We start from the raw sequence: 10,987 nt of genomic DNA on the forward strand, positions 1-10,987 counted from the left end.
TATATGCATGTAAAACTATGTTGAAACAAGTCAACTTATGTCACCCTAACTTTGTAGTATAGACCAGACTACAAAGTAGGGATGGCAGCAGAACAGGGAGAAATTAGGTGACTCCAAATATGTGGAGGCCAGTGAGATGTGGTATGAGACCCCTTAGATGACAGTACATTACAACTAGCTCAATGGCCTCAGCATGTCAGCGTTTTTTCTGGTTGTTGCAGTAACTAAAAAGGACTCTTGGAAAGTATGTCTTGTTTTTCTTAAACAACTGAGAGCCCGACACTGATGCTTTTTTATCATAACTATTCTAAATAACAGTTGAAATTGTCAAGAGAGGAGATACGCTCCTTGGAATAGCTCCTCAGCTCTGGCTTTGCACTGCCTCAGGAGCCAGATGTACCCAGAAAGTGATCTTACAGAGGCAGTGAAGGATTTTCTCTCCATCAACATAGGGATTGTGCCAGAGCACATGGCATGCTGCCTGGTCCTTGGCTGGCACAGAAGTCTCATAGGGACTGATGCAGCAGGTATAACTTTAAAGAAGTCCTTAGATTGCTTTAAGTTATGCTGGTAGCTGTTATGGCCCCTAGCCAGCTCTGCACCAGGGAAATTGAAAGGTTACTTGGAACCAACTTGCCTTCCTTTCCTCAGCTATGGCAGATATAAGCTTGGCACATCAGAGGATTTGGCCCCCATCCTTCATGCAGTTGAAATATTAAAATGTACCAAATTCCAATTTTAAAAGAAAAACTATAACATTTTCCAAATGTGAATACTGTGGACCAGATTGTCTCTGAGAGCTGATTTAGGTTCAAATCCTGAAGCTACAGCGCATGTGGTGAAGACGCTCTATGTCGACAGGAGAGAGCTCTCCTGTTGGCATAAAAAAAATCATCTCTGTGAGTGGCATAAGCTATGTGAGCTGGAGAAGCTCTTCCACTCTCACAGCACTGTGCACACGAATGCTTATGTTGGTGTGACTTATGTCGCTGTGGGGGGAATATTCACACCCCTGAGCTACATAAGTTTTGCCATCATAGGCTGTAGTGTAAATATAGTCTTAGTCTCAATCAAAAATGTGAGAGTTGGCAAGAAACAAGAAAGCTCAACAAGAAAATGTGAGCTTAGTCAAGTCTGAAAGCATAAATGCAGTTTTGCTGTAATTTTTTTCCCATCTCAATTTGTAATTAGCTTCCATTTTATGCTGGTCCTTGCTAACTCCAGACTCACTGGCCAGTCACACATCTGAAGACTTTTTCTGAGCCATCATAATTTTATAGTGTACATCAGAAGGCTCCCATAGTTGTGGTAGGGATTTAGCACTAGTGAAAGGGGGAGAGAGGTTGACATAAATTAGGCAAATAAACATGGCAGGGATTGGCAAATAGACAAGGCTATAGGTGCAGCATAAGAACCTGAATAGAAGAAGAAAGGAAAAGCACAAATAAGCATGGATTTGCCCTTTAAACTGCTATTTTTGAGGCATTGACCTCACAATATATGTAAAGCACCTAACACACTTCTGGCTGTTTACATAATATACAAATATCTGTTCATAAAGAGAAAGGGAGACCAAGCAGCTGAGCTGGGAATGCTGCAGGTAGCTGGGTGGGGCAGTGGGTTTCTTCAGACCATTCAGCTTGTATTAGAGATTTGAAAAATTGAGCTAAAGCCAAATACCAGAATTCCTATTTAATGAAGAACTTCACTGCTCTCATATTTTAAATATATTTGAATGTACTTGCAGATTAGGCAACCTTTCTAGATCCAGTAGCTTCAGGTACAGTTCTGTGCAGCAATAATTCCCTTAAGTTGTTTATGAAAGTTTTTTGCATATGTACACATACACTGATCTTTCTCCCTCCTTAGAGTTGATTTTTTTTCTAGTTAATAAACTGTAAACTGTGCAAAAGATATAAAATTGATGGGTTTATGTTCGGAAGTGCTATCTGTATTCCGCAGGGACATGAATACACTATTTACCTGAGCAGTTCTTAGCTTTGCAGTCTACTCTAGCAAGCTCCTAGATTGCATGCAGAGGAGGAACAAAAGCCATCAATATGATGTTATGCATAATACAGCTATAGCCACCAGAAGCAAATCTTATGATTTGAAAAAAGCACCAAGTTGAGGGAAGGAAGAAGGAAAATATTTCATAATCTTGTCTGATAGCTAACTGCTTGATATTCATAGGAGGCAATAATAAATTGCATGTATATGAGCTGCCAGAAAGAAAGAAAAACATTGTTTTTTTGGTTCTGAATATAAGGGTGTATTTAATTTGCTCTAAATAGATGTTTTATTGTCTGTATTTCAGGTTTGATTATTCTAATACAACTATTTTCTTGTCTATTACAGCCGTTACAGACCATTTTATCTGCAATTATCCAGCTTTCCTGTTCTCAACTATTCTGCTCCAAAACCTTATAGTCCATTTGATGTGGATAAGAAGAATGCTAGTGGCCAAAAGCAAACTCAGTCTAAACAAAGGTTTGTTGAGGAAAAAATATGGAAATTCCTTCTTCAGTCTCTAAGAAATTGACCCTCTTAGTATTAGTTTTACATGGGGCTCTATACCAATACCAGTGTCTCATTTGTTGAATCTACTGGTAATTTTGTCCGTTTTTCTTTCTCCCTCCTTTATCCTTTCTTTATGTCCTTTTTTGGACGTACAAATGCAGGCATCATAAACATATTGCTGTGGGTCAGTGCAGGCTGTGACACTTCTTCTCTTTCCTCCTTTCCACTGCTGATACCTTGCCTCTATCCTCCTCCTGGATGCCCTCCAGTAAGTACAGCAAGAAATGAATTATCTTGGCTCCAGAGCTGTTCACTTTAACTTGCCAGTAAAAAGCTACAAGTTAACTAAATTTATTTAAAACTATCATCCTAAGTCATGGTGCCCAAACTACATGATGGTGAAGAATGCACTTAATTTACATGTAAATTTAATTTTCTCTAAATAAAACAAAATGTTCCATACTCTAATATTGCTTGAATTTATATCTTCCTTGAGAGGTGAATGGTGAATACTTACTGCATGAATATACAGGCAATAAGAATATGCAGTTGATCAGCTTTGTTCTTACCCTGCACTTAAATGGTCACGTGCTGTATTTGGCACTCAGGCTGCACTTTGAACACTGCTATTCAAAGTTATGCTTTTTGGCAAATTACATGGGTGATTTTTATCTAATTAAGTGTCTAATGGGGTGCTTTCTGAAATATCAGGCTCTGATTCTGACCCTGAACTCCTTCCAACCAGTCATTTAGGCCGCTGGAACTGCTTTATGGCATTGACTTCTAAAATTGATGTTACAGCATTCACTGTACTGAATTATAGAGGTGGTGCACTGAGATGATAACTTCATTCTAAAACTCTTTTCTGTTTTTCATAACTTTCTCACTTTGTCCTTTTGGGTTGAAATTTAAATAATGCACCTATCATTACCTGTTCTAAAATTAAGAGCACAGTCAAAAATCATCTAAATTGACAGTCAGTTATGTTTATTATCTTAATACATAATAGCTTCTGGACTGCCCCAGTCCTTTATACTACTCTCGATGGTACACTGCTAGTGGTTCTCTCTGTTGATGCTGCCATGGTCAATCTCCTGCTTCCTATCTGCTTTGATTGTAATGCCTATGGCTTTGTGAAAAATGAGGGAAATGCAACACAGCAGAAACTTTCAGGGCATTGTAGGGATTTCCGGTAGTGCTCCTGTCACCTAAGTTAGCACTAAGAGTATAGAGGTGAGGTGGTTGGAAGGCACCCTCCAAGACTTAATATTTCTCAAAAAAAAAAAAAAAAAAAAAAGAGAGAGAGAGAGAGTGAGTGTAGTGTGGTTTTTTTTTATTATTTTTTTATTTGTTTTGTCAGGAATTGGGGTGGGCAAGGAAGGTATCCTCTGATGGTTATAAACCTCTGGAATTATGCTCTTCTGCTTAATTTTTCCTTAGTCTACACTAGGAACTTATGTCTGTATAACTACGTTGCTCAGAGGTGTGGAAAATCCACACCCCTGAGCAATGTAGTTATACCAACCTAACTCCTGGTGTAGACTGCGCAATGTCTACGGGAGGGCTTCTCCTGTCAACATAGCTACTGTCTGCTGGGGAGGTGGAAGCTCTCCCCTTGATGTAGGTAACATCTTCGCTAAGTGCTACAGCGATGCAGCTGCAGCACTGTAAGTGTAGATAAGCCCTTAATCTATTTATTTGTTCCTTGTCTCATCTGAGTTCCTAACTAATAATTAAATTAGAAATAATGATCTCTCTCCCTTCACAGCCTGAAGAAGAAATTGTTTTGTTTGTTTGTAAATCTGAAAGAGAAGAATTCGTTGCAGGAAAGTTGTCAGAAACACTTAGTTCTGAATGCAGTAAGGCCTGTGGTCATTCTTCTTTCTTCAAATATTGAGTTCCACAGTCTTGGTCCTGGTCGTATGAAAGTTCTGTTTACCATGCTCACAAACTTTCCCCAGTTGTTTGACAATTCCATGGTTCCAGTAGAACAGATATAGGGTAAAAAGATAATGATTTTAGAGAAAATACCTCTAGTAGCTAGATCAAGTCCTGTGGAATTTGAACATCAGGAAAAGAATTGAATTGCACTCTGTATTCAGCGGAGAGCCAATGCAGAAAGTAGAGTTCTAAAGTTATATACTCAAGGCAACCTGTTGTGCGGAAGCAGAAGTATTGCTATGTTTTGTACCAGTAGGAGCTTTTTCAGGTCATGTGGCTTCACTCTTTCATATAATGAGTTTCAGTAATCAAGCCTAGAGGTCATGTTTTGGATTACTGTGACCAAGTCTGAGTCAATAGGAAGATGCTGATTTTGGCTAGACAGGGAGATGGTACTGCTCATTTGAGGTAAAGGAGATGTGGGGCTGGGTGCCATTGGCATACTGCTGGTACAGCATTCTTGTTACATCTGCTTCCCAACATGTTCATGTAGCTATTGGAGAATGTGGAGTAGAAAACTCTGCCTTGTAGGACTCCACAGGTGAGGGCTCTGGAAGTAGAGGAACAGTTGCTGAAAACAACCCTCCTGGGTTTAATATGAGAAGGATCAGGGGCATTTTACATCTTCAGCTGTTAATACCTAACTCATAGCATTCTTCATCAGTAGATCTCATAGTGCTTTACAAAAGGAGGTAATTATCATTGTCCCCACTTTACAGATGGGGGATATGAGGCATAGGGAAGCAAAGGGACTTGTCCAAGGTCACCCAGGAGGCCAGTGCCAGAGCCTGGAATAGAAGCCAGGTTTCCTAAGTCCTAGTCCAGTATTCTGTCCTCTGAAATGAATCTTTGTTCACTCTGATTTGATTGATGTTCTAAAATGTTTGGTTCTCTTAACATTTTTACCATTTTATAGTTAGCAAGTTTAAAGGTCCAACTTCATATGGACAGATAACTGACTCTTTACATACATACAACTTATTTTTTGCTAACAGAAACAAAACAAATAGTGACAAAGACTGTGGTGGTCCAGTTCAACTTCCTCTAAAGGATAAGAAAAAGAAAGGGTATTGTGAATGTTGTATGAAGAAATATGAAGATCTGCAAACTGTAAGTGTAACATATTGTACTCTCAACTGTTATACGGTGCTTAGAAATGTGGCATCAACAAGTATTTTTCTGCCTAATGGGTATTAATTGACTTAAAGATATACTCAAAAGTTCTTTTAAACAACAAAAACAGAAATTTTCTCTCTAGTGGAATTTAGTACTTTCTTGCTGACTACACGAAGGGCTGCTAAGATTACTTATAGTTACATCTCAGAAACACAGTCAATAAGAGTTTAGCAACACTTGCTCTTTTAAATTGCCCATTTATGCACATTGAGTATTTGAAACAACTTTATTTTAGCCAGTATGGGTGTGAATGAATGCCTTTGTACCAAATGTTAGTATATTAATATCTAACTGACTGCAGAATTAGGGCTTGTCTACACTACCCACTGGATCGGCAGGCAGCGATCGATCCAGGGGGGTCGATTTATCGCATCTAATATAGCCGCGATAAATAGACCGCTGAGTGCTCTCCCATCGACTCCGGTACTCCACCAGAACAAGAGTCAATGGGAGAGCATCAGCTGTCAACTTACCGCAGTGAAGACACCGCTTTAAGTAGATCTAAGTACGTTGACTTCAGCTATGCTATTCACGTAGCTGAAGTTGTGCATCTTAGATGGACTCCGCATGGTAGTGTAGACGAGCCCCCCTTTTTTTTTTTTTTTTTTTTTTTAAACTATTATCAGAGAGAGACTTTTTCGAAATCTGCTATTCTGTATAATTGTTAACTTTTGCTGGTCTAGATTAGGAGTCTGAGGACCCAAATCCATATGACCTTGTATTTTCATCTTGCTCCTCCTCTTATGCTAAACTTGTTTGCATGTGCTGTATACATTATTAATATTGGAGTACAGTAACTCATCACTTAAAGTCGTCCCAGTTAACGTTGTTTTGTTACGTTGCTGATCAATTAGGGAACATGCTCATTTAAAGTTGCGTGATGCTCCCTTATAATGTTTGGCAGCTGCCTGCTTTGTCCACTGCTTGCAGAAAGAGCAGCCCATTGCAGCTAGCTGGTGGGGGCTTGGAACAAGGGTGGACTGGCGGCCCCCCTATCAGCTCCCCGCTCCCCTAAGTTCCCTGTGCAGCAGCCGCCCAGCAGGGTATCAATTGCTGGCAGTTAAGCTGTCCCTACCCGCACTGCGATGTGCTGCTCCTGTCCTCTGCCTTGGAGCTGCTCCCGAGAGCCTCGTGCTTGTTATGCAGAGGGGGGGAGAGGGGCTAATATCAGGGTGCCCCCCCCCATGCTCCTGCCCCCCTGCTCCTGCCACCCGCTTACCCCATAGAGAAGCGGGGGAACACGACAGGGCTCAGGTCGGGGGAAGCTTGCTAGCAGCAAGCACTCAACTTGCTTAAAAAGGCAATCTATTTAGAGTGCAGTCAGCGTACTTAAAGGGGCAATGCACATCTCTCTCTCTCACGGTGTGTGTCTCTGTCTGCCATGCTGTCTCCCCTCCCTCTATTTGTGCTGCCTTGTAGAATGTGAAGCTACATTAACAACAATGTGTTAACCCTTAGGGGCTCAGCCAAGTGCTTGTTCATCATTTAGCAGTAAGGCATTCCCTGGGAAATATCCCACCCTCTGACTTCACCATCCTCTTCCACCCTCTGACTTCACCACCTCAACCAAGCTTCACAATCATCATTGCATTGTATATATATATACAGAGAGAGAGAGAGAGAGACTTTTGTCTGGTGAAAATAAATATTTCCCTGGAACCTACCTCCCCAATTTACATTTATTATTATGGGGAAATTGGATTCACTTAACACCATTTCGCTTAGTTGCATTTTTCAGGAGCATAACTACAATGTTAAGCGAGGAGTTACTGTATTTTCCTGTAGCAGTATACTTCATGTTTCAGAAAGAAGCTACTGTTTTATTTTTAGTGGAGGCATTTTATTTCTATACAGATTTCTGCAGTACACGATGTGTCTCATGATTTTTTTTTTTTTTTAATTTCAGCATCTTGAAAGTGAACAGCACCAACACTTTGCACAGAGCACCCAATATCAAGTTGTGGATGATATAATATCCAAGTTTGTTTATGACTTTGTGGACTACAGAGATGATACACACAAAATGAAAAGGTAATTCACATTTACTAACTTTAAAAATCCCCATAAATGAGTTAGCCAGCCAGAGATTTAAAGATGTTGTAGCTTTGGGAGTATAAATCTGGTAAAGAACTAATTAATAGTTTTCAGTTTTAGATAGGTCACTGAAACTTATTGATGTTACATGTAAGAGACCTGGTTTTAAAAGAAAAAGTAAGTCTGGTGTATTTCAGCTGTCTTATTTCACGAGATATATTTGCCAAGTATTCTAAAAAAAGAGAACTGTTACAGTGGTACATGTTGACATAGATTATAATTAAGGTTTGTTAACAGTTTATCCATCATATTTATTTATTTTATTTAGATTTATAATTATACAAAAAAGGCACCTACCTGTTACTCTTTTCTTTGACAGATATGTAGAAAAATACAACTAAAATCAGCAGCTAACCTATAATAACACCAAAAAAGCTCAACACTCAAATCAAAAGCCTCTTCATCCCATTCCCAGCCCCCCGTCACCAAAATCACGCCCGTCACAACGTCCCTTTGCCAAAGTCTGAGTGAAAAGATAGGATAAACAGTGTGTATTAAACCAAGAGTTGGAATAGGTTCCATATCTAAGAATCTTTCAGAGAATGTTCGTCCATGAACACACACCCTTAAAATAAAAGGACTCCAACTCAAATGCCTTCACCGATTACAACAGTGGCAATAATAGAGATTGCTCTGTTGTATTCCCTCAGGGATTCAGGAGATGAACAAACCTTCTTCTCTTTCTTCTGTCTTTTCTAAAAGTATAATAGAGAGGAATGACATGGAGAAACCAGATTTTCCCAGTTGAAGTCAATGGCAAAACTCTCATTGACTTCAACAAGAGCAGGATCAGCTCATTAGTGTATCCCCTTCTCCTGTTCCTTTTGTGATTTGGAAATGCTTATTAAGGGTGAAAAGCTAAATCTGATTAAACTGAAAAATTATACAATATTTAAGTGCCTTGAGCGCGTTGTCATTTTACATCACATTTTTTAACATGGTCGTCGTTTTTAAATGCCGATTATTATTTGTGAACTTGATTTTGTTTAAACCCAAAGCCATTTTCTTTGAATATTTTAAAAACGATTTAAGAAGCTGCAGAAATCATTCTGAATATTGAAGTTTGTATATGGTGCCTTCTGATCCTGTGGTAATATAAGCATTTACTAGAGCAAATAATTTTGACAAAACTGTCTTTATTCTTATAGCAATCTTAATACTCACCTTGATACATTTAACAGATTAAGTTTTGTTAAAGTAACCTGATATCTTTAGTTTCCTTCAAATATTTCTTTTGGATTCTAATGTTGTAAACTGTTTAATTTTAGGACAAAATGTAATATGGGATACTTTCCTCCTGTTATTGGAAACATAACTAAAGCAGATGAGCTGAAAGAACGAGTAAAAAGACAACACATTTCATTCAAGTGTTATTCTTGGAAAGATACTACAGTGCAGGCACTGAAACAGGACCATCAACATACAAAAGTATCCCACAGTTCGGTACAAAAACGTAACTCCATTTCTGAACAAGTATGTTCTATTCTTCCTTGCCATCCATCATTTCCTTCCGAACTAGTAAGTAAATTCAGAAGTAATGCTGAAAATGGTAAAATAGAAGGTGCCTGTGCTTTAAATCTAAAAGAGACTGATTTATCGCCAAACTTCATACAGCTACCTCCCCAGAAAGACAACAAAACATACCTTGAGAACGTATCTGAATTTTATGGGCATTCTAGTAATGAAGTATTTGAACCTGAAGTAAATTTAAATAGAAGGAATTTACAAGGAGTGCAAACAAAGTTATATACTCATGGTCTAGTCACTGATAGTAATGAAAAAGACAAAAATACCTCACAGCCAAAACGAAAATTAAATAATTCATTTGTTCTACCAACAAAATATTTGAAGAAAACAGATGCCAATTCAGCATTTAACAAAAAACAATTAGATTTTGGTGTGGATAATGATCCACAGAGAGAGCATCATATAGTTCTGAAGACTGAGACGCTACCACATTGTCTTTCTACAAGCAAAGCAACTAGTGAATGGGCTGTCAATAGTGCACCTAGCTCACCTTCTGGAAAGCTGCACAGAAAAGTAAAACTTTCCTTAGGAAAAAATAAAAGAGGAAACCGGAGACAGATTATGGAGTTATGTGTAAAGCAAACTGATGATGTATCTGTTATTGAAGAAAAGAAAACTGCATGTTGCTCCCCAATGCAGACTCTGGTGGAATTATTTCAGACAAGTGAAGTAAATTCAGATTTTGGGGGTTTTACAAGTTATCCTGAGAAAAAAGATTCAACTTGCCTGAAAGATATTTGGGAAGGACAAAATGCAAATTCTTTGTGGTCATTATTTTCCTCTTCCTCCTCAACCCCATTTATCGGATTTTAATGCTGCTTTATTTAAAACAATGAATTTTGAATAAATTTGCAAACTGATGAGGATTTTATTCATGGAAATTAATTCTTGTATTATAAATTATGTGTTCAAGTTTTGGTATATCAAATATATATATGCAAAAACATACGTGTAAATCTGAAAAATAAAGATAATCCTGGCGTGCTTTTCTAAAAAAAAAAAACCACTTTTTATCACAGCTGATAAATAGGTTATGTCCTAAGATGCAGTGTGTTTAACTCCAGCTTCTAGGCAAGATCTATATACATCATGTACCTTATTGTGAATTTCAGACAATAAAAAACCAATTTATTTGTGTATATACACACAGTATATTTTATTTTTAACAAAGTAGTTGGTTTCTGATTGACTGAAGTTCTTGTTGGGTTTGAGTTGTTTTTTCGCTCCTCAGTAAATAGTCATCCATCAGTTTTACTAGCTAGCATAGATTAGTGTTACCTGGGGTTCTTTCAACCCAAAGTTCTTGGTAACTTTTACTCTGTGCAAAGTGGTGTTAGGAAATAAATCAGGGGAGACGTGGCTGTCCGACCAATAGATGGCTGGCACAAACAGGACAACACAAGAGTGCTTTCACTTAAAGCTAAACTTTACTTCGTCTCAAGCATTTACACACATCCGCAACAGGTTAGTAAAACACCCCCAGCACTTGATAATTACCAAAGCTGAGTGTGGCTCTCGAGTGACACAGCGGCAGACTTCCGGTGGCCAAATCTTCCCTCTGCCGGTAGGGAGCGCAAGATGTATCCAGAGGGAGAGTCCAAAAGAGTCCAGCTATCTCAAACTTTTTCCCCTTATTTATACATTAGTAATAGAATGACATGTCCCTTAAAAAAAACTTGTTAACTAAGTAGTTTCAGTGGTCAAGCAAGAAGTTCCTTCTGATTATCGA

The 10,987-nt window shown here is 38.5% G+C and overlaps 1 protein-coding gene across 3 annotated transcripts in view; it reads left to right on the forward strand.

Moving 5' to 3' along the window:
- Positions 1-10,129, forward strand: part of DBF4 (DBF4 zinc finger) — a 36,524-nt gene extending 26,395 nt beyond the window's left edge. For all 3 annotated transcript variants that reach the window (XM_034760382.1, XM_034760381.1, XM_034760383.1), the window contains exons 10-13: positions 2,359-2,490; positions 5,457-5,571; positions 7,544-7,668; positions 9,000-10,129. In XM_034760382.1, the coding sequence (XP_034616273.1) occupies positions 2,359-2,490; positions 5,457-5,571; positions 7,544-7,668; positions 9,000-10,071 (1,444 nt within the window). In that variant the 3' untranslated portion in view covers positions 10,072-10,129. The remainder of the gene's footprint in view (positions 1-2,358; positions 2,491-5,456; positions 5,572-7,543; positions 7,669-8,999) is intronic.
- Positions 10,130-10,987: the final 858 nt, after the last annotated feature.

This window comes from Trachemys scripta, chromosome 2, assembly GCF_013100865.1.
Source record: "Trachemys scripta elegans isolate TJP31775 chromosome 2, CAS_Tse_1.0, whole genome shotgun sequence".
NCBI classification, from domain to species: domain Eukaryota; kingdom Metazoa; phylum Chordata; order Testudines; family Emydidae; genus Trachemys; species Trachemys scripta.